The following is a 27,991-nucleotide window of genomic DNA, read 5'->3' as shown; positions in this document are numbered from 1 at the left end:
CAGGTCTCCTTACAGCTGGAATCACTGGGTACAAAGCTCCCCAACTGCCCAAACATCATCTGGCCAAGCTTATTACTGTTGCCCAATGAAATTTTATGCACCGAGTCCACAGGTGTGATTTCCCCTTCTTTATGAGGGTCGGAATGACATCACTGATGGCCAACAGAAAAGAGCCAATTATGTCCAGGCCATAAAAAAAGAATGGATTTTTTCAACCAAATCAAAACTTCCTTCAGCTTCATAAATCCAAGGGGCCTCCTTCAAGGAAGGGCTCCCCAATCCTGCCTGCGGGCTCTGAACTTGATAACTTTCCAAATACTGTGAGGTCCAGGGCCAGAGAAGGGGCTCCACCCTTGGCATTTACCACATGGCCCTGCTCTTATCACACTGGCCCTCTAGGTTCATCAGTACAGAACACCAAATCCTACCCTGGGATGCCTGACTTGCTCTTCACTACTTCATCCAGAGGACAGTTAGAAAAGACGGGGTTCTCCTCAAGATCCTCTACTAGTACTTTTAAGTTTAAAAAAAAAAAAAAGGCAGCAGCAGAGAGCTCTTAGAAAAAAAGAGAACTTCATGGGGGGAGGGGTGTGAGAAACCGTCCCCCCACCACCACCACTACCCTCAGCAAGCATACTAAGTAAAAGGAGCCTGGCCTTCCCCACCCCACCCCACTCCTCATTCAGCCCTACCACCTGCACACCAAGCAGCTCTGGCTGAGCCCAGACAGCCCTGATGGCAAACAGGTGTGGCTAGCTCGGCGCCAGTCAAGGCAGGGGACCAGCTCATTAAGGGAACACCACCCTCACTAATGGGTATGGCCAGGGTGAAGCCATTGTGAGCAGGAGCTCAGCTTTGAAGATTAGGTGAAGTAGAGCAGGCAGAGAACTGCTAGGCTTGAGTTAAGGCCAGCAGCCATGGAGGTCTGACAGACAGAAGGGCTCCAGGCAGATACTCCAAAGTGCCAGACAAGGTCACAGACACTATTCTGTATGTGCTTTTTTCTCTTCAAATCTTAGGGACAACCCCAACCCACGTTACCCTCACTTTTAGCAGACTCAAGCCCTTAGAGAGGAGGAGAACTTTCCACCTCTATGGAAAGGCTGTAGGACTAATTTTGAGTCCTGACCAGACAGCTCTAGGACATGCAGGTGCTGCTCACCTGCAGGAGGTAAACTTTTGCTCTATCTGATATGCAGAAAAAGGGGTGTGTCAAGGAGCAAAAATAGAGGGCAGGGAGAAAGGCTCTGGCTTCTTCAAAGTCATAATTGGACCACGGAGGCAGAGAAGACCCAGACTTGGGAACGAGTAGACCAGTGGAAGCCTGCCAACCAGCCAGAGGGAAGATCCTGCCAAGGGGACACCTATGAAGGGAAGCGGGGCTGGTTTCCAGACAAGGTTTCCACACTGGCTTATTCCAATGTCACCAGCTGACCTGCATTTCAGAACTGCCACAGTTTCTTAGGCCTCTTTCCAAGACTCAAGGATGAGCCATTCCCACTAGATCCCAGTCTGGGCATCCTACCTAGTCAGAACCTCCATGGTCAGCATGATATGAGTATGTCCCTGGCATTTAACTGGAGACACAGCTCTTTGTCTCTCCTGTTTCTGTTCCCACACCCAGAGGAGATAAACAGACCCCGGGTGATAAACGGCCCGCCTTTCACTATCACTTTTCCTCAAGTCGAGGAGAGTAGCTGGTGATGGATGGGCTGGAATTTGGTTATCAGGAAAGGCTGTCAGCCAGAGGTGCCCATCTCCTCCCCACTATGCAGGGCATCATCATTACACTGTGGCATTGAGGTAAAATATGACCAAGGTGAGGGGAGGAAGAAAGAGGGAAGGCTGGGCTTACACACAGAGCAAATTGAGCAACAATGAGAGCAGGCACGAGGCTGGGATGTTAGTTATCTGCCTGCGACACCTTTTATCTCTGCACAAATTGGTCCTTCCTCCCCCACTGCATCCTCTTATACAAACAGAGGCAGACACAATGTGTCACCACTGCAACAGTGTAGCAATTTAACCCAAATTAGTGAGGGGGTCAAGCTAGGAAATAGGGGTTTCTCGTTTCAACAGGTTTCTTAGTTTCTGCTCTGAACTTCCACATTGTGGGGAGGAGGGTAGAGAGAAAGCAGACTCATAATTGAATTCACTCACTTGGCTGCTGCTCATGTATAAAAAATTAATGCTTGAGCCTCCTACTTATCAAAGCTGGTTAGTATCCATCTCACCTGCAAGATGCACCATGTCAAAAGATACAGCAGGGGCCCACCCCAGGCAGGCCTAGCACTTGGTGCTTTTAGCCAACTGCAGGAATCAGCAAGAATAAGGAAAGAAAGGCACTGCCCAGAGGCATCATCTCAAAGTCAAAAACCCCTGCTAGAAGACTATAGAAAACAGTGCTGGAGAGCGTTAGGTGGAAGGAAGGATGGGAGCAAGGAGGCTTACAGGAGGTGGCTACATCAAAGAATAGACCTTGACAGATCAAGAATACACTTGAGTCTTGAGGCAGAAAAGGTATTCTGGCTCCACTCTCCAGCAGAAGATGTCCAGGGTGTTTCTTCCCCTTTGCACCTCTGACAGAGACAGACAGGCACACATGTGCACGCGTGCGCACACACACACACACACACACTAGTCTGCCTGAAATTGAGGATGCCAATGGCAGGTGTTGATGGCACTGACAAGGCTAAAAGAGCAGGTAATAAAGGAGCCTGGTCTGTTCCCCAATGACTTTCCCAACTGTGGGACTCTGGAGCAAGAAAGGCCACTGTTGGGGCGAAGGAGAGAGGTACAAATTGGTCAAGTGACCAAATGTCCTTGGGCAAATTACATCAGCTGTTGGGGGCTAAATGAGTCAGCCATAGACTCATTTATTAATGCTTTATGAATTAATAAAGGGTTCACAAGAGGCATTCTGTCTATAGGATCAGCCAAGATCAAACCTGCAATAGTCTTTGGAGATACTTCCAGGCCACCTGCATCGAGAAGAGTGCCTTAGTCAGGAAAAGGATTCTAGAGAAGCCTTGCTGGGGACAACAGGCAAAAGGAAAGTTCAAAAACCACTAAACAGCTGCAGAAATGAACTCCAAGAAACCTGGGATGAGGACAGGAGTTATGGATGGAGAAGGCACCCTGAGACTCATTCTCCAAATCCAAAGAATCAGCACCCAAATACCAGGGAACAAAAGCCAAGACCCCAGTCTAAACCCCAAATGGGAGAATTTTCTACCTCAATTGACCACTATGTATTTACAGACATCACTGAGACCCAGGTCCCTCAAGGCGTGCCCAACTGAACCTGATCCCTACAAGCAAGGAGATTCCAGGACCACTCAGAAGAAAAGGCACAACATGAAACAAAATGACCACTATTGGAGAGACTACTGAGAAACGGCCATCTCCTTTCCAATGATGAGAGGACAATGCTGAGGAGCACTTAAGAAGATTCAGCTTCAATCTCCTTTGCTCAAGCACACACACCCACACCCACCCCACCCCAGCCCCACACACACATGCACACATGCTCTATCTTCCCAATCTTCTCTGCCTGCCCACAGCCCTGGGTGAAGGCATTGTTTAGTTCTCAGCCCACTTTCCCCCTACACTTGTCCCCATCCTCTGGGACGGCTGCAGGTTACAATTCCAACCACAGGCTTCAGAAAGATGATACACTTGCTGGAGCCTGCAAAGGGTCAGGAGAGAGTACTGTTTGAAATACCAGCGTGACAGCTGGCTCCTTGTCTGTCTCTTTCTCCCCCACCCCCCTCCCCAAACTTGTCATGGTACAAGAAGTCTATAAGCAGCCCATCAGCTTTAAATATCAGTGTGCGTGAAGCAGGAGCATGAGAGCGAGGGAGCGGGAAGCAGACAGTGAGCACCTCTGTCGCCACTGCCTGTCAGGGAACACTAATGAATTTCACCACCAGCCGCCATGCTTCAGATGCGGGGCGCGGTGGGGGGTTGGGGAGTCTTCCAGGGAGAACTCGGTATTAAAACACCTTTTTCCAAATCCCTGTTAATAAATGTCACTGCAGAGCTGAGAACTATGGCCCGCCCCCAGGACTTCAAGGAGAAGGAGGGGATGGGGCAAGCCCTGTGATCCTCCCAAACAAGAAGAGGAATGCAAGTATGAAGCTGCAGGGAGCCAGCTGAGCCCCACCAATAGGATGAGTGACTTCTGGCAAGTCTCCCACCTCACCAACACCACCCATACTCATAAAGGCCTTGTGATGTCTGGGTGAGAGGACTAGGACAAAAAGGAAGAGTCTCAGGCAGGTAGCAACTTACTACCCACCCACTGCACATCAACTTCAGCCAATGCACTTCACAGTTCTCTCTAGAGGTCCCATGGGCAAGAGGTTCCAGATCTTTCTTCCAGACCTAGGAAGGGCGATCCTTCTACACCTAGAGGGGGGTGGGGTGAGGGAGACTACTTTCCCCATAGATGTCAGGAGGCAGAGCTTATTATAATGTCCATTTTACAGATGAGCAAATGGAAGTTGAGAGTGGTAATGTGAGTTTCCCAAGATTCTACAACTAGTTAGTAGAGCCAGGACCCAAACCCAGGGCTGTTTTCATTCTAAAGGCCCTGTTCTTTCCACAATACCAGGCAGCCTCTCAAAGGAAGGGCTAATCACTTCAATATCTCTCATGTGTTGCCAGGCCCTGCCCTTCCCGTCCCACTGGTGCACTCCCACCTCTGGCCTAGCATGGGCCACAGCTGCCACATAGCACAGGGCTGGGTTCCAGGCCAGGGTGAATCAGCTGAGTAGAGAAAGCCCTGGGAGTGAGCTAGGCCACACCTGGGGGTCTCCACAGCTCAGAGGACATAGCTGCAGGCATAAGCCTTCCGTCAGGTGCCCTCGGCACAGCTCTGATCAGCAATGTCTGATATGGCAGCGACCTGCTGTGCAGGGGGCGAATGACATTTAATTTCCTCTCAGTTTCCCTATGGTACAGACGAAAGGCCATCACCTGCGTCTGGGTCTGGCAGCACAGCTGGAAGTGTTCCCAGACATGCTGCTCTGGAGAGTCCCCAAACATAGGATGCCCCATAGGCCAGGCTACCGGTCCTGCCAAGGAAAACCAACCTCAAATCCCTAATGCTAAGCTTGCTCAGAGCCTCCAAAAGGCACTGTATATACTCATAGCACCTCCCTGCTCCACTGCTTTGTAGTCCACTTGCCAACTACCTGCACATCCATTTCTCCCAGTTGGAGCCCACAAAAATGACTATATGGAACACAGAGTGCCACAAATACCCTGTGGAACAGCATAATCATGCACCTCTCCCCAGTGCTGCAAATACTACAAGAAGTCATATAACCTGTATCTTCCCAGCCTCTCTCTAGTGAAACAATAGGACAAGCTCCTCCCCAATGCCCTCCCATAGCAACTCCTCCAGGTAAAGGGCACAGTATCCCACCTGTTGTGACTGTGGGAAGTGCTGCCACCAGGATCTGGCCAGAATTCTCTTCCCCCTATGGAATAACAGAAACTCCAGCAGGCAGTGGGGGTGGGGGTGGGGGGTACAGAAGGTGAGAGAAGGTTTCCAGGGCACCTGGGCCAGTATCTCAGCTGACGAGTTCTTTTCTTTTTGGCCAGAGAAACAAGGAACTCCTTAGCAACTTGAGCCGTCTCCAAGATACCTCAACCATCCTCCACTACAGTTTCAACCTGGCCTGTGGCCATCTTGACCCTGTGTCTGGGTTGCTTTTGTGTGGCCTACAATGCCCTCTGGAGGCTCCACAGAGAGGCATCCTCCTGGTGTTCAGGATCTGGGATGATTCTGACCTCTGCTCCCACATACAGACACTCAAAGACAAAGCTGTTCCTTAACCTTCTAGCTGGTCTCCCTTACCATTAATCCAGCTCCCCTGACTCACTCAAAATGTGTGACCACTTGTCCTACAGAGTCGTGCTTCTGGACAGACATTAGAACAGGTTTTGCAACTGTGCTCCATGGAGCTCTAGGGTCCTAAGGAGGGACATAAGGCCACTTCATGGACTGCGGAGACGATGAGAAAGAATGGGCAGGGCTTTGCCCCAGCTTCAACCAGCACAGCTCAACTTTTACATATTTTGTAATGTTGGGTTTCTTTAATATTTTGTTCCAAAAAAAATGGTTTACTGCTAAAAAATATCAACCATCTGTTTCTCTACTTTGTTCCTTTGGGTTCTCAGAGCATTGGTTTTGTACCTTCTTTACAGTGTTCCCACAGTCTACCTTACTTAACCTGTGATTAGTTATGCACATGCTGGCTTTTCTGTCTTGATCACTGGGTAGTCCCTACAGTCTCCAGCACAGCAATTACTGGGCCTGGAGCAGCTCTCAACAGAGGCTGACTTTGGGCTACTGTTAGAATGCCAGCCGTTCCAGGGACACGTCATGATTAGCACCTTCAATGGCAGTGTCTGAAAGTATTTCTTGGGGGAGAAAAGCTGCAGTGGAGGGTAACTGACTTTTATAAGACGGTCCTAGTGAAGATGTGTGGCACATGCCACTCTTAAATCAACAAACAGACATACCTGCAACTACTTTCAATCATCTACATTAACCTACAGGGGACCAAAGAGACTTTTACATTCAGCCAACATTGGGCAAAATGCAGCATACTCCAACAGGAAATACCACTCATTAGAAATTTCCAAACCCTGAATGTGGGACCATGGGAACAAAGGATGATGTTCATCAGCTAACTACTCAAGGCTCTGTCCCTTAGTTTCACGTAGCCTGTAGAGGAGACAGTAGTTCCACAATTCTGGTTATAGAACTGGAAATGGATGAAGCCCTTTGGCCCCATCAACCAAGCCAAATGCCTGGATCTCCTTTTGCAGCCAGGTTTGCAGGTGGGGGACAAGGGATTGTGCTCCTCCTGGCTAAAGCCACTTGTTAATAGGCCCCAGATTCCCTTATCCCTGGGGAAAGGAAGGTAGCACTGAGCCCTCACCTCCCTACCCCCCACCTCCCCAACACACACACACATACCTCCCAGCAGGGCCAGAGAGGACAGCCATTAGTGTGTGCCTCAGCAGACAATGGGGAGGAGAAGTCTCCAGAGCAAAGGACAACTGCAGCAATTAGAATGCAGGGAGGTTCAGAAGCTATTTAACTGGGTGACCCCTGAGGTCGCTGCATCTGACTCCCATCCCTGGATAAATATTGTATGAGAGGGGAGGGGGTGCGAGTGAGCCAGCCATCGGAGTGCTGCTCCTCCTTCCACTCCTTTCCCCACCCCACTCGGGTGCCTCCAGCCACACATACCAGGAACATTATTTACAGCCCTGACAGTCAGAGCAATCACTCTGCTAACCAAGAGGGAATGGACAAATTCGACTTACCAAAAATTGACTATGGCAATTTAAGGAGAAACCAAGACTGGTGGGGGAAAGGATCTAAGCCAACATTGAGATGACAAGCTTCCCCCACATTCTGGGTCCAGCTGGAGCAAATACTCTGTTGCCACCAATCCCAAACCATGGCCAGGGAAGCTGGTCCTAACTGGCAGAGAATAAATCAGAAATGGAGCATCTGTCCATCTTTGGGGGCCCCATAATGAAAGACTTCCTAGATCTCATCACTACCCAAATATTCCTTAGCAAAGAAAGGAGTCCTAGCTACCTGCTCAGAGGAACACAGACAAACCGCATGCCACAGTTCCAGCTGATTCCTTAGATGACCTAGTTGGGAAAAGGTCAAGAGCCACAAAATCAGACATAGCAGGAAGGGGTCAGGATGGGGGAAGAAGAAGAGAGTGTTTGAGTGCAGGCTGCGCCTCAGCCCCCACATATGCGGCTCCTCCAGTCCTGCTCTAATGCACCCTGACATGCCTCTGAAGACAGAGAGCTGTTTGCAGTCAGCACCGTGATTTGTTAGTAATTATTTCCATGGTGTCACACTGCTGTCACTCTGTTAACAAAGAGACAGGCTGCCTCGGGCTGCCTGCAAGAAAGAATCAGAGAGAAAAAGGCCTGTCAGGTTCCCAGGTTTCTCTGGGCTGGCTTGCTTGCTTTCTTCCCCAAACCAACATCCTTGCAGGCTTGGGAAGAAACATTTTAAAGAACTATCAAGTCTGAGTCATCTCACCCATTAGCCATGGACACTGAGAATTCATCCCACCTATTCATAACCTCCCTTCCCAAAGCCCTAGAGAACTAAGCCCTCAGAGTCCACACAACCACACATCATTCAGGCATGGGCCAGTATGCCAGCTGAAGTCTTGAGCATCCTGCCCTTCATCTCCCAAGACCCTTGTTCCCTGACTCTTTTTCATCACTGGGGCATTCCCAGCCTCTCATGTGCTCTTAGGAACCAGACAAAAAAGGGACCTAATTCAGATCAAACTGAAGCAGCTGCCTCATTGGCACAGATGGTGGTTAGGAAGAATAGGATGGCAGGGCATCTTCCAAGCATGCTTGAATCTGCCAACCACAGTTCAGGACCGAAGGTGCTCAGCTACCATGCCCATCTAAGTCTTCAAATGCCAGTGAATCTGAGAGAAATGCCTTCAGGGCTGACCTGTCTTTCCCAATGCCTAGATCTGCACAGCATCTGCCCTAGGAGAATGCGTGGTTTGCTTTAGCACAAAGTACTGTCTCCACTACCCTGTCCGGGAATTAGAGGACAGATTGGCAAGCGCTGACAAAACAGAGGTCATTCACCTTACAGGCATGGAAAGTTGGAGATTAATTCTCTCCTCTCACAGAGGGAATCAGACTCCTGGATAGAGGAAGGGAAGCACCAATATTGAGAAACCCTTTCACTGCCAAGCAGCAGCAGCTAATGCCACCTCTATCGGCAGCAGCACAGAAGGAAAACTAGAAAGCCCACAAGCCTTAGAGAGGCCCTGCCAAGGGGACAGGAGTCACTTCCTCCTTACTCCTGCAGAAGCCTACAGCATAAAGGAGCCTGGACAAGACTAAGATTCTTCTGGCATCAGGGTACAGAAGGACAGTGCTAGCTGCATGCACTGGAATGTAAACTCCATGAAAGCAGGAATTTTAGAAGTTTTATTTCTTTATTCACTGCTGTGTCCTTGACACCTAGGGCAGTGCAAAGCACTTATTTAGTGGGAATTCAATAAACATCTGCTGAAATAATAAATAAATGGGTCAGCATGGCTCAAAGACCACTTGCCACAGGCCTGGGGCCATCCCTTCCCTATCACAGGAGTTCAAAGAAGAAGGAGACTACTGTGGGTTCTAGAATAGACCAGGAAAACTATATGGCCAAGGGAACTGGAAGTAGTTTTAAAGGATGAGGGGGACTGGGATAAGTTGATGGTCCTATAGAGATGAGCACTCATATTCATTCTACAACATGTACTGAGCAACTAAAAAAGGTATGTATTCCATCAAAAGGAGAACGGATAAATAAATTGCAGTACAGTCATACAATAGAATATTACACAGCAATAAAAAGGCTGAACTGCACGTACAACAACATGGATGACTCTCTCGTACATTATGTTGAGTAAAATAGATCAGACACAAGAGTATGATTCCATTTATGTGAAAGTCAAGAACAGGCAAAATTAACCCAAAGTAACAGGAGTCAGAACAGTGGTTACCTGGCAGAGGAAGGGCACTACTGACCAGGAAGGGGCACATAGGAATTTTATCTTAAAGGGGATGGTGCTTACAAAAGTGTATACCTGTGTAAAAATATATTGAGCTCTATATTTCACATTTGTCTACTTTATGCACCTATTATACCTACTTTATACCTTTTAAAAAAGACAAAAAAAAAAAAAAAAGTTGGTGCCCAAGAGTCACACACAGAGTTAAGCAGAGTTTTTAAAAATAGTGATACAAAAAATATCTCACCCAAAGGAAAATATTTTCCAGGAGCAACAGTGGCTCCTTATCCTTGGAGTTCAGGGGACAAGGGCCTCCCAGCCTTCACTCTTTGTAGGAAGACAGAGGAGTCCAGGCAAACAACCCACACCTAGGAAGGTCAAAGAACATTCAAAATACAAAGGAAGTACAACCCAGGTCCCAGGCTGGAGGGTCACGGCCTGGAGGGAGGCTTCCATGGGGCCTCTCTTCTGTGCCAGGTGCACTCTAGGGAAGCAGAGCTGGAGCATACCGTCAAATCACGAGTTCTGAGGCTCTCTGAAGCAGCCTGTTGGTCAGACTACCTGCCATACAGCATAGAACCAGACTTCCAGAGACTGCCCTGAAGGGCCACAGACACAAAATCTAGTTTGTCTTCCTGACAAGCCAGTCAGACTGGCAAGGCTACCCCAACTCTGGACTAAGGCAAAGGCCTCAATGCCTACATGCAGCCTGTCCTGCCAGCAAGGAGGAGGGGTTAAGAGCCTCACAGATGGTCAAGGGGGGCTCCACATATCAAAACCAGGGGCCAGAACCTCAGCAGCAATGCCTGCCCCATGACCAAGGAAGCAGTAAAGAGTTACCCAGTGAGGAGCTCTGTAGCACACCAAGGCCGAAGATCCCACCACCATAAACATCTCAAAGTCTGACCAGTTACTAAGTAAAACATCTCTATCTTTTATCAGGGTTTTAACTGAGCAAAACTTTCAGTCCAGGGGTTCCTTCAACCACGAAAGTGATTCAGAACCTCTGATACCCTGCCAGGAGTTGAGGAGATGAGGCTACCCCTGGAGCCCCACCCTTTGACCTAAAAGTGCCCGAAAGGCAGAACACTAGAGGCTCCACCTGTGAGAGGGGCCATGCTTGCTAACCAGACAACAGAGCTTCTCCCAGTGCCCTTGGGGCCATCTCCTCCAGGCCCAAAGTCCTTCCAGAGCACACCAACTAGCTAAACTAAGGCTCTGAGGGGAGAAGGCAGGGTGAGATGCCTATAGCTCCAGGACCACACAGGGAATAACGTGAAGGGAACACAAATTGGGAACCAGGAACCCACTCTAGCTCCACAGAAACCTGTTCCTGCCCTGGTGCCTGCACACAAGAAATGGATAATCCCTGCCAAGCCCACAATCAGGAGCCCCTTTACTGCCCACTCTAGGCCCCAGGACATGTTCAGGAGAGGGCTACTCAAACATTGGTGAGTAGGCTGGCTCCAGAAGCATGTGAGCACTAGGGGTGGGATGAGGGTGGGGGGCCTCACTCCTCCCAGCCCAAGAACTCTCTGCCCACGGAGCTGTCAGGCTAACGAGGCAACCCCACCACCACTCCATCTGAGCGTGGCAGGCTGCGCCGCACGACTAGCTTCAGGTGGCTCTTCTTTAATTAATGGCATCCCAGACTCTGCAGGGAGCTTCACCCCACAATGAATGGCCCTCTCTCATTAGAGGCAGGCCTGCCATGATGTATTCAGGGCGAGGGCCAGGATTCATTTCGCTGTCTGTTGGTTGGGGATTGGAGGGAGGGAAGAGGCAGCAGGGAGAGATTTATATCAAGTGACTTGGATTAGCTGCAGCTGAAACATGACCCCATCAACTCAAGCTGCCTTCTTGGGGCTAACCCGATGCACCACCGCTGACGAGAGGGCCCTGGGGAAGCTGAAGGGAGGGCAAAAGGTCTGGGTCCAGTTCTCTCTGGGCTTAGGCAACAGTACTAAGGCCCAGAATTCTATACAACATCCAGACATCTTCTCCCACCCCCACTTCCTATGCACTGGGACCCACAGCGAACTGTGAGCCGACCTTGCCCATCAAGAGCCTCTTCAGAGCCAGGAAGCTGACCCATTGGCCTTACATCTGTAAGACTGAGTCCCTGACCATGGTGCTCAGCCCACTCTCCTGCTTTCTGTAGCAAGCAGTACCCCCTTTCTTTACCCCAGAGAAGGAATCTACAATATGATAATAATTACTACACCGAGAGCAGATGCCCCCAGTCCCTAAAGCTGCTGTCTGGGTGGGACCCAAGTATGGGCTGCCATGGAGCATCTCAAGCCTCAGGCCACCTGGCAGGCTTCAGTGTGATGCAATTACATGCAGTCAGCCATCACTTCACTATAGTGATCCGTTAGGCTGAACCCCACCCTCCAGGATGGGGAGACTCTGGGCAACACTACCCTCCTGCCCCCCACTTTCCCCTGGCACCACCTCATAGGGATCACAGGAGACTGAGCAAGGGGAATTGAGGTCTTCTAGGCAAGAATGAAACCATGGGCCTTTGGATGTCCAAGTTCCCAATGTATTTCACAGACTTAGAAAGAAGGCCACCCTGTACTCTGTTAGCCATGTAGGTGGTTTTAGAGGTAGGAGCCAGGTAGGTTCAGAGTGGCAGCAAACAACACACAGCCCTATAAAACTCCTCCTGCAAATCCCTCTAAACTTGACTTTGAATTTTGCTTGTGCCTGGGGGGAAAAAATCATACTTCAGACCCTGCCCTCTTTCCATTCTCAGCCCTTTCACAAGCCCGAGTAACTAAAAGAGCTGGTGAGCAGGCCCTCACCAGCCCCTGCCAACTAACCAGAAGGGTGCTTTGCAGGCCTGCTGTGTACCCAGGAGGGCCAGGGCAGAATACCTATCCTCTGCACAAACATCCACTCCATGTCATCCATGGTTCTCCCAAGCCCTCGTGGAAGAGCATTCGTATACCCTTCTTTTCCTACTCAGAAAGAGTTGTAGATCAGTTCCGCTTTGCTAAGCCCTATTTGGCAATGTGTCTAAACACATGCAAACTTAATTAGTTCAGGAAGGGAGCCCAAGCACTTGCAGTGACAGATAAAAGTAACGGAAAATGAGACAAGTCAGGACTGGCAGAGAGTTCTTACTTAAGCCCTTTCCCAGCAGGATGCTAATCAAAGGTGATGCAGCTCAGCAGTGGGACCAACTGGCACACCCATGGGCAAGGAGCAAGGTTCCATGAGCTTAATATTAATAACATGATGAGGCGCCCTACCTGTTTCCAAATTTACTACAGGATAGAGGTAACCAAGTGATATTTGCCACAGTTTCCTTAAAATAGATCTGAAGATTCATTAATTTGTAGACAGTAATAAGGTTCTCAGGCAGCCCCAAATCACTCCCACCATCACCACTACCACATTTCCTGGACAACCATGTCCTCATATCAAAATGAACACTACAGTCCAGACCTCCAACAACAGGCCAGGACTCAGCAGCCTAGGATGTCAGAGAACATCTTGAGGCTCTGCCACCCAGTGCAAAATAAGATGATGAAGGGCATGCCCACCAACCGTATCACAAAGCCATGGACCACAAACCACAGATGACACAGTGGTTAAACACCTGGGTTCTAGAGTTAGACTGCACAGGTTCAAATACCCTTTTTGCCAAAAACTGTTTGTGTGCCCTTGACAAATTACTTAACTCTCTGGGCCCTGATTTCTTAATGTATAAAACAAGAGTTATGGAAAGAACTAATTTCACAGGATTGTGATGAGAATTGACTGAGATAATGTGAAAGTAGAACAGCAGGGCTCCTGGTACACAACAAGTACTCAATAAATGCTGGCCACCTATATTCTCTGATGTAAACTTTTCCAAAGCAGTCCCAGCCCTCAGTTCTAGAGGCACAAATCTCTGAGAGAAGAGCCTTTCACACTGCTCATAGATCCAAGCTCATCCTCAGTCCAGGCCAATGGGCCATTCCCCCAGTTGCCACCATAGAGGGCCCAATGCATGATGCTAGTAGTAGGAAAATCCAGAGCTTCCTGACACTAGCAGTATAGTTCTCTACTCCCTCATAATAGGCTGGTACAGGAGGGCCCAAGATTTCCTCTTCTGTTCCACTTGTCCAAGACACTGGCACTAATGCTCCCTGAAACTTACCCATGGTCTGTCCTCTGCCATTCTTCCTGAGCGGGGATTACACAGACCCACTCCAGTAACTAGTTGTCACATATTCAACAAATATTTATTGAACAACCATGTGTCAAACATTGTCCTAAGGTTACAACATTGCTCAATGAGCTAGTGAGAAGGACAGACAAGTAGAGAGGCGGCTTCAATACCATTTTATGTTTTATGTATGAATAAGTGTATGGTACTCCAAAAATACATAGGAAGGCACCCAGAGAAAGATGTTAAGAAAGATCACTAGGAATTGGCCAGCTAGAACATCTGGCTAGCAGTGGGAGGAAGGAGAGAAACTCAAAGAGTATTGAGAGATGAGATTAGAGAAGAAAGCAAGAGCCTGAAAGTCTCAATAAATAGTGCGAGGTAGAGACAACCCAAGTGTCCATAAACAGATGAATGGATAAACAAAATGTGCTACACAAATAATGAAATTCTATTCAGCCATAAAAAGGATTGAAGTTCTGATACATGCAACAACATGGATGAACCCTGAAGGCATTATGTTGAGTGAAATAGGCCAGACATAAAAGGACAACAATTGTATGACTCTGCCTATATGAAATATCCAGAATAAGCAAATTCATAGAGACAGAAAGCAGATCAGAGACTACCAGGGACCAGGGAGAGGGGAATGTGGAGATACTGCTTAGTAGGTAGAGTCTCTGTTTGGGGTCATGAAAAAGTATTGGTAATGAATGGTGATGATGGTAGGACAACACTGTGAATGTAATAACAGCACTGGTTAAAATGGGAAATGGTCAAAATGGGAACTTCTATGTTCTACCTGTTCCCACAATAAGAAAATATACAGTGTGGATTTTACGTTGGGGACAAGGGGAAACCTTAATGGGATGTGACATACTCTAGCTGCAATTAGAATGGAACAGAAGAAGCAAAAGTGGAGGTAGATGCTAGTTAGGAGGCTCTGTGATAATTCAAGAGGAATATAGTAACCAGGGCAGTGGCAGTGGAGATGGAAAGGAATGGATCTGAGAAACTTCCAGGAGGCAGAATCAACAGGACTGGGCAATTAATTGGTTGTGGCTAGAGAAAGGAGTAGTGGATGATCCTCAGATTTCAGACAGAAAAATAGAATAGATGGTGCCAGTCATTATTGGAGGGAACAATGGAGGACATGGTGTTGGGAGAAAGATAGCACCTCAGCTTTTAGGGGTGTGTAGACATCCAGGTAGAGAGGTAGAATACATAGCTGCATATGCAGGCCTGGAGTTCAGATGGCAGATGGAGCAGATTTCTTTTCTCCAGCAAGACTGCTACTGCCACTTCAGTTCCCATTTCTTAGTTGGAGAAAATATTAGAAGACATCTGCATCAGCATATGGATAACAGTTGAAGTTACGGCAAAGACGAAATCACTCTGGTGAGTGTGTAGAAAAAGACAGCTAGGATGGAGAGCAACAAAACACCAACATTAAAGAAAAAAGCAAGGGAAGACGTATCTGTAAAAGAGACTGAGAAGCCACAGAAATAGGAGCAAACCCAGTGAGCCATAACAAAAGTAAAGGTAAGGAATATTTCAAGAAGGATGAAGTAATCAATCCTGTTGAATGATACCAAAAGGGCCAACCCTGACCCCCAAGCAAACATGTCAATGACCCATGTTTAAGTCATCCTCTGCCTCCCTGGCAGGACAGGCACTACCCACAGGGCCCTCCAGGTGTGTGGTTCTATCACTGTGGGACTTCACTCTAGGTATCAGCAGTCTCTGCTCTTTAATGGTCTTGGTCGCTTGACTTCAGCCCTGAGGGTACCCTCAGTAATCCCTGCTGAGTGCATACTCCCCAACTCAAATGGTGAGTTAGTACACTCTGAGCAGATATCTCTCTCTCCAGGCTTTCTAAAACCTGAAGAGCTCCAGGTCCATATCTGTACAGCACTGCGGAGGGGGTGTAGTATCCACATCCTACAAGGAAGGCAGGGAAAAACATGAAGTCAAATGCCAACTCAGCATTTTTCGACAATCTCCAATGGGAGGAAAACCTCTCATTTCCAAGCTGACATTGAGCCTAGATGAGTGTCCTCTCAGCAGACTCTGAGTAGGCCCTGGACGCTTTTCTACCAGAATGTAGGGTCTGATTATTCTGACCCCTCCAAAGGGGCCTTTTCTCAGAGTGTTTTGAAGCCCTGGTCCTCCCTCATGCCAGTTCTTTCCCTCCCATCTTTCTCTCTTCCCCTCTTCTCTAACCCAGAGCCCACTGAGAAAGCATTCTGTTCTAGCTTCTCAGTCACTCTGTGCTATTCAGCTGGTGAACTTGGATCTTCAAGCTACATGCTAAAATCTCAGTTCCTCAAGGGACTGTGCAAGTGCTACTCCCTCACTCTGCACCACCCCTATCCCCCTCCACCATGTCAAACATGAAAAAACATGGAAACCCTTTAAAGAGGAATTCCTTGCCTGGGTAGCAAAGGGGAGGGAAAATGGGTGAAAGAACACTAAACCCTGTGGGGAGCCTCAAGAAACACTGGGTAAGGAGAATGAAAGGTAGGCCAGGTAGGGAAGGCAAGATGACCAAGGGCTAAACCCATAACAAGGGTCGGTTTTTAAACAAATTTAGAAGGAAAATGAAATCCACATCCATTAAATCAAAACCCAGCTCAGCAAGATCTGTGGTTATAGCATCAAAACCAATGTGAACTTGGAGTATCAACTCATCCAGCTTTGACAAAAGATGGACACAAAATGATTTTGTCGGGATGGGAGCAGATTTCTTTTCTCCAGCGGGATTTCTGCTGCCACTTCAGTTCCCATTTCTCAGCGCCTCACTAATCAGGCCCTTTCCAAGAAAAGTGACATGAAGCTGGTGGCGGAGGGAGGGAGACAGTGGGAGAGAGGAAAGGACAGCAATGAGAAGGTGCCACGGCTCCAGGAAACTACAGTGTGAAATGAAAATATTTGCTGAATTCTTCAGACTTAGTTAAATCTGAAAATGGATGTCAAAATAAGAAGTAAGCCACATACTAACAAGTTGTGGGTGTCAATTTAACACTACTCTTGTCAGGCTCATCAGCAGCCTTTACCAGGCACAAAAAAGGTGATGGCTCTGACGAGAGCCATCTGATGAGTCCCTGACGCGAGGTTCCAGGAACTCCGATAAGCTGTGCACAGTCACGCAGCTCTATTTAGGTTTCCTCTCTGGCTGTTTTTATTTTGTTACACATTAAATTAAGAGCCTTCCCAGCAGTTACACCGAGTCCTGCTTCTAGAAGGCAGTCACAGAGCTCTCCTCCCCCCAACCCTTGCCACCTGACAACTGCATACCATTTTTCTCAGAGCTTCACTGACCTTCCCAGTCCAAACCCAAACCAGACACCAAAATCTGGTGCTACTGCATCTGTCCGTCTCTTTTGGAAACTACAAGGTCTTAGAATTCAATTCTGTCTAGCTATGAGCTTTACCTCTTTGAGCCTCAGTTTCTAGGCTTTTTTTATCCATAAAAGGAAGATACCACTTCCTACTAGAGAAGGTAGTAAAGAGGAATGAATGTGATAAGGTATGTGCTCATTGAAATTTGGTTTCATTTCATATATGCTTGGATTCCACAACTCAACCTTTCTTCTTGATTACATCATTTCTCATGAAGATGAAATGGAGACCATAACTGATCCATATTGGTACAGGTCCCACCATGCCAGGGGCCAAACTGGTGCTGCAGGCCAAACCCAAAGAAGAAGATACCCTCTGAAATTTCCTCTCTATCTCATGGGCAAACCAACTCCAAACATAGGAGACCTAGCCAGATAGTTCCCAATCTTGCACACATGGAAGTTTTTCATAAACACACACACACATACCCCACTCACAGCTATAGCAGAAGACTCTAAAATGCAGGTGTTTAGAGGAAGAACATGTCAAAGAGAAAAAACCATTGGAGAAGTAGGGACCCTGGAGAGATTATCTGAAGGTATAGGACACATGGGCTGGGCCAAAGGACCTTCCTCCTGGACCACATGAGTTCCAGAACTCTGGGCATTCAGCCCAAGTCCTGCCCCATCCTGAATAGGTTTTCCTGTGCTACAGAGCAGTTCCTTTCCTGCTTCCAGTGCTCAAAGCTACCCAGGACATCAAAAACAAGAGTATCAGCCTTCCTCCTCCTCACCTTCTCCATGGAACCCTCCTCTGATTCATATTTGCTTCCAGTCCCCGCCTGTATAACTTCCCTGACAAATGAGTGTCATCTGCGAGTACAGAGACACTCTAGAACTCTGGGAGTTGTGTGTACATACCTAGAGGTGTGCAATCAGTGTGTTACACAATCTAAAGGACACGGGGAATGAGGTATGTGTGTGTTTATTTGATCTGGGGCATGCTCTTCCTCTTGTCTCACCTAGAGAGTTGGAGTCCAATAGCAGGCCTGAACCCACCCTAGGGTGTAACTTCATCTCAATGCCCAGCACCCAAAAAGCATAAAAAGGACCTTGGTGAGAAGGTATTGCCTGATTTGGTAAGAAATGTCACTCCAGAGCCAATACTCCCCACCCCCACCAACACTCCACTCTATGCTCAAAAGCTCAGGCACACGCACTTACACACACATACACACACAATGCTTGCTGCCTCCTTCAGTCACAAAGAACACAGAGATATCGATTCTATCAATCCTAAGCAAACAGCGCCCCCACCACCTCCACCTCCCTTTAGTTCCCTGGGGGCTTTCTAAAGCCAGGTATCCATGAGGACAGATAAGATGCAGAAGTTTTAGCCCAGGAAAGGAACCAATTCTTTCTTCCACAACCAGGGCACAATCAGGAAACAAAGGAGAAAAAGCAGTGGGAACAAAGGAGGAAAGACAAGATGTTCCCAGACCACTGACTTAGGCAGCTTCCTAAAAGCAGCCCTCTATCATCCCACTATTGGGCTCTCTGTGGGATCACCAGGGCCCTGCATCCCAGATAAGAGGGTAGCATAGTATAATAGTTAAGAGCAAGGAGTCTAGAGCCAAGGTGCCTGGGTTTGAATCCTGGCTCTGCCCCTTACTTGCTGTGTATCCTTGGGCTAGTTAGTCTCTCTGTGTCCTAATTTCTTCATCCATAGAACAGAAATAATAATAGTACTTATTTCATAAAGTTGTTAAATGAGTTACTATTTCTAAAGCACTTAGAATAGTGCCTGACAGAGAGTAAACACTATACACTATGTATTTGGTAAAGAAAAAAAATTGAAGACCCTCTTTGAATTCCTTTCTTTCAGAGCAGTAACATGTAGCCCAATAACACATAGTGCAACCTGCTAAAAGCAGGGAGGCCCCAACACTAGCAGTTCTGGTAGGGTCCTTAATTTGCCAACCCCTGCTCATGAGCAGGCAGAGGGCAGGGTTCCCAGACTTCTGCTAGCCCTGGCAGTCCTGCAGATCCAGGACTCCCTGACCCAGCTGCTCTCTTGGCTTGTACTTTTGAGCCTCTGAAAGGCAAAACCTGATCCCACAGGTTCCAAACTCTGCTGGCAAAGTAGCCCTTCTCATACTCACATGACTTTTAAGTCCCAGTCTCCACAGGTGACAAAAATTGACTTGACGTTTGGATCTAAGAGGCCTTCCTTCGCCATCCACTCATCGACCCTCTGAAAAGTACACAACAAGAAGAGATGAGATTTCCCTTTTTCTCCCCCTAAGCTTGTGAAGAGCCACAACACTGAAACGTAGATAAGCTGCTTGTAATCAGAGCAGGAGAAAATTGTAATCTTATTCAGCCAGGGCTCCTCTCTGGGTGCTCTGCCTTGGCTCAGAACTACAGAGGCACGTGGAGAAACATCCCTGCAAGAAGATCCTTGCAAGAAGATCCTAGAAACCCATGTGTGTGGGAGGAAGGAGCTCCTCCACTCCCTCACTGTCTGGAAGTCTGCCCTGGACACAATAAGGACAGATCCCAGTAGGTCAGTCCAAATACCTTGCTCAGACCCAGTTATTTTCTCTCATTGATCCTCAAACAAAGGCCCAGCCTAGCACAGACACAGGCTGTTCTGGGCCATGAGAACAGGTTGGAAGGGGGTCTCAAGCAGGAATTTCTACCCATATTTTTATTCATTCATTTATTTTTTTCACCCACCCACCAATAAATAGGTTTATTGACACCTATTGTTCCCATTTGCTTTGTCAGTTAGAATTTAGTAAGAACCAGTCCTTGCCCTGAAAGATCTTAACCAAGTAACTTAGAATCAATTCCACATCAAAAAACATTTTTTTTGGAATGTGTATGAAGGGGTGGGTAACACAGGAGTGAGAAAGAAAGCTTCACAGAAAAATCTTCTTTGAAAGTGCAGTTAATGTCCATCAGCGGTCTTGCAAAAGAGGCCCCTTTGCTGGGCAGGAGCCCCATTCTAACAACTGGGCTAACTGTTTCAGTTGCTGAAAGTTCATAAACTGGCTCTAAACTTTGTATTTCTCCTCATCCTGATTGAGGATTCAAATTCAACAGAATGTTGTGAAAACTGAGTTCAATTCCTAGATAGAGAAACTACTCCAAAACACCTTCTGTTTTTCTTTCCCTTCAACTCTTCGATCAGTTTTAGTATTTGCACTCACATGGAAGTACAAATACTAAAATCAGTACATAACAAGAGAATTATCATAAAGAATTCATGAAGCATTACCTATTTTTCAGAAGATTCCAGGCATGGGGAAGGAGGCTAGCAGATCACACCACTTCTCCCATGCATACAGAAAGATTATTTTTACAGGCTGTATTGCATCATTGTTAGAAACACAGGATTGAAAGTCGAATCTGCTCTCAGATCCATTCCAACCTTGGGTTTTAACCTTGGCTCTTCCATCTCCTGGCTGTGTCATTGATGGGAAGTCATTTAAAAGTCATTTAACCCCTGTGACCCTGTTTCCCTCATCTATAAAAAGGGGCAGTATGACAAATCTCACAGAGTTGTTTTGAGAATCAAATATGATAATGTATTAAGTGCCTACGACAATATAGGCTGAGAAGGGGAGAAAGGCATATGCAGATCATCACAATACAACCATGGTAGATGAAGCAATGGAAAACTGACCGAAATGATATAGGACCAGGAGTAGGAAATGGTCACCTATACCATATACAGGGGAATGAGTCAGAAAAGATATCACAAAGAAAGTAATTGAACTAGGAACTTGATGGTTGGGTTTACTTGACAGGGTGGAACAGAAGGTACAAGAAAAATAATTGTATATTTGAGAAGCAATTAATTATCTGTTTAATGTCTGCTTTCTCCACAAGACTATAAGCACTATGAAGGCAGGAACTCTGTCTAATTCACTGTCTTAACACCTAAAGTAGATCAATGTCTACTCAATAAATATTTGCTGACTGAAAATTTAAGTAGGGAGAAGTTTAGTGTGACCAAAGTCCATCATACAGAGAAAGGAGGGGCAGGAAATGAGGCTAAGGCTGGGGTATTAGGTTAGGCCAGACTGTGAAGGGCCTAGTATGACCAGCAGGTAATGGAGAGCCCATGAAAATCTTTAAGATTCATTCTAGCAGGTGTATGCTTGCTGCCTGGACACCTCTGAAATTTTGGAGACCTGGCCTGTGCTGAAGCAGTCCTTGAGTAGGGGCCAAGGATCCTATCTAGGTCCATGGCTTATAGCAGTTCTACCTCCCAGAATGTCAGACCTGGTCCCTATGCAGACCATGCGATGTCTAAAACCTCACCACATTCTGTCTGTCAGAGAATACACCTCACACAGAGAATCTCTGCAGCAGCAAAATTCTGGATCTTCCACTGCTGAATGGCCTGTCTCCCCAGCCACTCTGAGCCAACCCCTTATGAGTATGTGCTCACTCATGCAGACAGACAGACAGACACACACACACACACACACACACACAAACACACATATCCTTTCCCCAAGGTCACCTAAAGAAAATAAGGCAGACTTTACCTAAGAAAAGAAGTAAAGCAAACATGATGCTCCCTAAATAACATAACCTCGCTCTAGCTCACTGGCCTTAATCCCCAACATAAGTGCCCCATCTGTGAGAGGGACTCCCCAATGCCCCAACTGCCACACAGTGGTCCCGGAAAAGAGAGCAGGACAGGACCACAACCAGCAAGACCAGGCTCTTACCATGAGAAACACTAATTACCCAGTGGGTTTCCTAAGCCATTCACTCAAGCAACAGATATTTAGTGAACACCTTTTACTACAACCCTATCCAGGGAAGTGAAACTACATTTGAAATCAGGCCTTTTTCCTTCCTTTCTCTGCTTGGGTGAATAAAGGGTTGGAGGAACCACCAAGACCACCCCTATCAGCTGAGCCAGGCTTCCCAGCTCCTGAAGGCCTGGAGCTTAGTCTGAGCTCTATTTAAACAAATGAGTCAGGCAAACATCTAGCTGGCCATCTGCTCAGGGCCTTGGTTGGGACAAGAAGTTAACTCCCCAGCTCTATAACAAACTCAGAGCCGACTGGATAAAACAGAGCCCAGTCTGGTATCCTCATCCTGCCAGAGCCTTAAGAGATCCTTAAGAGATTCTCTGTTCAGGCTGATGTCAGAGATCTTCCCTCCTCACCCACAAAGTATGCTGAAGCAGCAGAAAGTAGATTCTTGGGTGAGGCTCCAAATCCTCTGAGCACCCTGCTCCAGAGCTGGCCTGGGGTCAGCAAGAAGATGCCTCCTGAAGACCACATCTCTCCCTTAGCAGGAGTCACTGAGGAAAAAAAAAAAACCATCACCTCAACAGCCCTCATTTGATGCTGGCCAAGAGCAAGCATCATCCTCCCAGAATCCCAGCCAGAGATATCACAGGGAAAAGTGCCTGTTCTCCATCCTCCTTGAGGGACCAGGTCCTGGCTGGGGATGCTGGCTGGGAAACAGGAAAAGAAGGGTCCCTTCTCTCTCCTTGGGTCTGGTCCTTTAGGAAGTGAGTCTGGTCCTCAGTCACGAGAGTGAGTCACCCCTTAAAAAAAGAGGGTCAGTGGAGCTGGGAGGCACCTCAGAGCTCACTTATATTCTCCCAATCCACTGCAGGTACCCTAACTCTGACCCTACCCAAGACTGATAGGTCACAGAGCCTGGGCTTGAACACTCCCAGGGAGAGAGAACACACTCTGCCCCAGGAGTGAGCCTAAACCTGCCTCTCTGGCCTTGGCCCCATCCTGAGGAGCCCTAAGAAATTCAGTCTGTACCTGTCTCCCCTTGGGACAGGCCATCTTGGCTAAAGAAAGATATCTACCCTCTCTTCCCTGCTATACCCCACTTCCTCTAGGCTGATAACCTACAATGCAAATGTGCCCTGCTAGTTCCCTAGATATTATGCTTTCTCCTATGCCATAATGCAGTCTGAGCTTTGGGTATATTGGTCTTAAAAATTAAAAAAGCACCTAATGAGACCCACAGCTTTTTCACTTCTCCCCTACACCTAGAGAGAAGGAAGTGGGAAGGGGACATTCTCCCCCTTCAGAAGCCCCAGGCCAAAGAGGGGTGGAAGATAAGCTGAGGCCAAGCACTGCCCTTCTTCATTCCCTCAGGCTGGAGCACAAGAAGCAGCATCTTAACCTTTTCCAGCTCCCTAAGGAGAACATCCTAGAAGTGTGGTCTCTGCCAAGGGTTCTAAAGCCTTTAATTTGATTTCCCTCACATAGACAATTGTTGTAATTATTCTGATTAGGAATCATTACCCAGTGCAGCCTCTGCACCCCCGACAGGCACAATGCATCCAGCAGCAAGCTGCAGGAGAGGGCAGGCAGGCCCAGCCGTACCTCCTGGAGGAGCCGACAGCAAACAAAAGCCATCAATGGGGAGTTCTGGGTGAGTTAATGAAGTGCTCACATGCCACAAGAAGCCAACACTAAAGCTAAACAAAAACACTTCCAGTCCCCGGGGCTGGTCCCGCTGTGCCACAGCTCAGCTCTCCTACCCCCGCCTCACCCACCCAGTGCAGGGCTGTCCTAGAGCTGCCAGCATAGGGCCATGGGCCAGGAGGATTGTGGACCCCTCTGCTGACTCCTGGCAGCACTCGGACGTCTTGTCAGTAACCCTGATGGGAACAGCTGGAGATGACAGATCAATGGTTCAATACTCTCAACAGCATGTCACTGATGTGACAGCAAATGTTATTCTAATCAAGCCATAATCATAGTCAAATTACATGGCTACATTCTCAGGAGGGGAGGGAGAGAAAGGCAATGGGAAGGGGTCAGAAGTCAGGAATTAAAGGTCACTCAACCTACCTCCAGCACTTGCTGCAGGCTTGGCTGACCATCCACCATGGCTTGAATAATTCCGGTGAGCTGAAAGGAAAAAGAAACAGCCAATGGGTGGAAAACCAGGGCACAGGGACTTGAAGGCAGACTGAACCCCTTCCTTTCCGCCTTTCTCCTTCCACAATAAGGGGCTCTAACCTGGCACTGCTTTAGGTTCAGAGTCTGACTAGAAGCCTTGAGAGTGAAGTCCCAGGGTACAATGTGAACCTCTACCCCCAAATCTTGCCCTGAGATGGGGTACACATATATGTGTGTGCCACAAACGTGTCTTGTATCTGTCTCTGATTTCATCTTACAAAAAAACTTGTTTTTACATGTCTTTTGTAAGCTTCAAAAACTTCTCACAAATTACAGTATAAAGTAAATTCAACTCCAAGCATCACAGAAGTTCCTCTAAAACTTGGGGAGTGCTCACACAGATCAGTCATGCTTGGTTTCAAGCTCACCCCTTCTCTGAGCCTCAATGTCTAGCATTTCCCCCTGCCACGTGGGAACCCCAAAGGCATCTATTCTTTACTCTATATACCTGAGGCATCGGTATCAACTAGCCAAGCAGGAAACAGTCACGTTGAACCAATGGGGAAAGTAAGACATGAAGGCCAAATGGACACGTACATAGAGAGTATGTCTGACTTGCAGGCCAATGCTGAGAACGAACTATGCTATTCCACCCAGGTTAGGCCTAGGTTCAAACAAGCTGGTTGTTTTGTTTTGAAGTCAAAATCTCCCTTACGTACAGACGGGGGCTAGATCACCTATAAGGAGCTGAGTCTCAAGGCCCACATCCACATTCCTGAATGCCAGGTGGCAATCACCACGCCCAATGTGCCTCTGGCTACTTCCAGAAAGAGTAGCATCCCAGGCTTGCCTGGAAACTTTTTTTTTTTTAAGGTGTGTGAAGGGGGTGATTAAACTCCAATTAAACTATAATTACATTTAATGAATACCAAATACCCAACTCACAGAAACCACTGGCTCTAAGAGGGAAGGTTATTTTCTCACAGCAACTTGCATGGAATGGTAATACACACCTTTTAGGGAAGAAATTTTCATTTTAAGAACGCTGAGTTCCTCTAGATGGGTTTCTGTAGTTCATCAAGTCATTATTAGGTGGTATTTTAAGGAAGTATAAGGACACAGCCACTCTATTTTATATTCCAGAAACTGTTTTTATATTAATCTGTATTTTAATTGGGTAACAGCTGCTGCCTACAGACTTCCCATGGTCTAAAAGGAAAATAAATTAGAAAGATTAACTACACTGTTCTTTCGCAAGGCTTTAACCCACAGCATGCCCACCTGGCTGGTACCTCCACACCCTTTCCTTGCTTGACAGACCAAAGAACTGCCCAGCAGAGGGAGGGCCTGAGTCAAGGAGAAGAAAAGATGGTCCACAGCAGGCTGGGGGGTGAGGTGGGGAAGGGTCCTGGGTCAGCAGCTTTAGCCTTGGAATACAAGGCACACCTCCTTTTGTTTAGTCAACTATTCATGGAGGGCCCACAACGTGCTGGGCCCTATTCTAGGAACTAGAGATCTGGAATGACTAAAACATAAAAACCCTGACCTCACAGAATCTGTGTTCTTCCTGGTACCCCCCTCCTCTACCCAGCCAGCACCCAAGCCTGTACACCTTTCAGAGCCACGAACTGAGCAGGCACTTGCCCTGGGTTTCGTCTCAGACAGGCAGGGGCCAAAAAGAGTCAGGAGTAGGCCTCTTCCCAATTCTAGGTCCAACATTCAGATTTCTGACGCCCATGCACCCACCACTACCCAATCCGGTCCAGCTTCTCTCCTGCTAAATTCTTCCAGGGTTGAGTCGTATCTCCAATCCTGGAAAAGAAGACCCTCACTTTTCAGAAAGCTCTAAGGTCCAAGTGTCAGTCTTGTGTCTGGTCTCAGTTTCCTGGGGAAAGGTTATCTCTTCTCCTTTTCTTGACTCCCACCAGCCCAAGGGTTACTCAGATAAGCTTTCTTGAAAGGCTTCAAGAAAGTCTCATCACAGGACTCCGATGGCTCCCTTGCCAAGAATTCTCCCTCCTTGGAAATGGGGCTAATACTATGCACCATACAAGCACCTACTCTGAGCCCAAGAAAATCATTGACATGGGGAGAGAAAACCACTGCTCCAAAATGGAAAACCAGAGCACTACTCTGAGTCCTGCTGCAGGATCTCTCACTGCAGACAAGACCTTCCTCTTCCCACCCCAGGGGACACCAGGATCCTGGTCCTTTCCTAGACTCCACTCCAGTGGTCAGCAATCCTAGAATCATCAGCCTGGGAGGAGCCTCATGAGGGCAGCTTCCCTCCTTTCCAGGCTTACCAGAAAATAGGTACTTTCACTCATAGCCCAGAACCACATGGCTCACAGCTGAGTTCCTAACGGACTCGGAACTCCACCCTCAGAGCCACCAGGGCTTGAGTCATTGGTTCAACTAGGGGCAGCCATCTAGGGAGAGGCCTCACCGCCCTGAACTGATCCCTCCAAGGATGGACCAAACGTTCTCCCTCAGCTTTGCCAAGGCACTGGATGAAGGGGGGGTGAAATTAAGAAAGTCAGTCCCTGTACCTGATACTGACAACCTGTAAGACCACTATAATAAGACTTATACAAGACACTGAGAGAGAGAGAGAGAATTTTGTAAAATTAATACTGGGAAGTTCTACCTTAAGCCTAACTTAACTGCTTCATGCTGCAATTTAAGCCCATTCCCACTTGGGTTAATTCATGTTTGTACAAAGCTTTCACATCCTCAGGATGAAAGGTACTAGAGCAAAGCCAAGTATTATTAAGCTGAAAACCAGGGCTCACAGGCTAAACAGAGCTCAGAGCCCTTAACCACTTAAAGCAGAAGAGGTGAGAGGAAGAATTAATGTGTGCTCTGTGGCTCCTTTCACTGAGGGATTAGAGATTAACTCCCGCTTCTCCAGACTTGGAAACCACAAGGCGAGGAGGGGCTTTTGACCCTGACTGATAAAATGGCTAGTTACTGAGACCCTCTACCCACATAAGGGCTTTGTCCAGGAACTAGCTGCCTTCATCATAAACGTTAGCAACTACAGGAAGCAGCTCAGGAAACTCAGTGCCAATATCATGTCAGCATCCAGTGCTTTCTCCTTTCACAGTTTACCTCCAATACAATCGTAGTCTGACACCAAGACGGTTTGTTGATTACATAAGCACTTGTCTCTGGTGAGCAATCTGATAATCAGACCCACTCTCTCCTCAGACAAAGAGACTAGTAAATCTCACCCTTTATAAGTACAGGTGCAAGACAAAGCCCTTTACTGGCATTTAGCAAAATGGGTATTTCTCTAGTTTTTTCACAATAACAACAAAAAGACTGCACATGGTCAGGGACTGTGCAGCAGCCCCAGATGCTAAAGACAGAGATCTGATGGGTTATAGCAGATTCTAGAGGTGGTAGAGAAAGTGTTTGGCTTCAAAGGAATGAAACACATCCCATCCTATTTCTGTTAGAACCATGTCTGCAGGCAAACTATCAACTGAACTAAGAAAGGGCCTCAAGGAAGCCAATAACACATTCATTATACAGAGCAGTAAAAGTAAGAGTATCTGTATTTGAGCTAAATTGGGCCCACTCCAGGCAGAATCCCTTTTCTTGCTGCCCAGCCCTGAGCCTGTCTCTCTTCCCACACAAACATGTGCTAATGGATGTACACATGTGTCATGCACACATACACATACACTTACACAGGTTAGGATTCTCTAAGAATTTGTGCAAGAGAGATCTTGCCAGAGGAGCTGCTTAGCTGGAGTGTGGGATGTTCCTCACACTTACTGATGAAAGATTTCCTCTGACTGGAATGACCTCCAGCCCTACCCCCAAAGGCAGCTACGGCCAGGTTGGAGGAGGTCTCAGATGGAAGGAGGCCACCATCCTATCTCCATGCCTCTCTCCAAGTACAATTCCATCTAGAATGGAGACAAGGCAATATTTAGATGATCCAAAGAAGACTTTACTTACTCAAAAGAGCAAGTCAGCAGTACAATTGCTTTT

The 27,991-nt window shown here is 47.5% G+C and overlaps 1 protein-coding gene across 7 annotated transcripts in view; it reads right to left on the bottom strand.

Moving 5' to 3' along the window:
* ERI3 (ERI1 exoribonuclease family member 3) overlaps positions 1–27,991 on the bottom strand; it is a 128,084-nt gene that overhangs the window by 66,314 nt on the left and 33,779 nt on the right. For all 7 annotated transcript variants that reach the window (XM_037827424.1, XM_037827425.1, XM_037827422.1 and 4 more), the window contains 2 exons: positions 23,939–23,998; positions 19,247–19,338 (listed from right to left, as the gene is read on the bottom strand). In XM_037827424.1, coding sequence (XP_037683352.1) covers positions 19,247–19,338; positions 23,939–23,998 — 152 coding nt within the window. The remainder of the gene's footprint in view (positions 1–19,246; positions 19,339–23,938; positions 23,999–27,991) is intronic.

Source organism: Choloepus didactylus, chromosome 2, assembly GCF_015220235.1.
Source record: "Choloepus didactylus isolate mChoDid1 chromosome 2, mChoDid1.pri, whole genome shotgun sequence".
In the NCBI taxonomy this organism is placed as follows: domain Eukaryota; kingdom Metazoa; phylum Chordata; class Mammalia; order Pilosa; family Megalonychidae; genus Choloepus; species Choloepus didactylus.
Note: the sequence above shows the minus strand (reverse complement) of the source record. Positions and strands in the feature narration are given on the sequence as shown.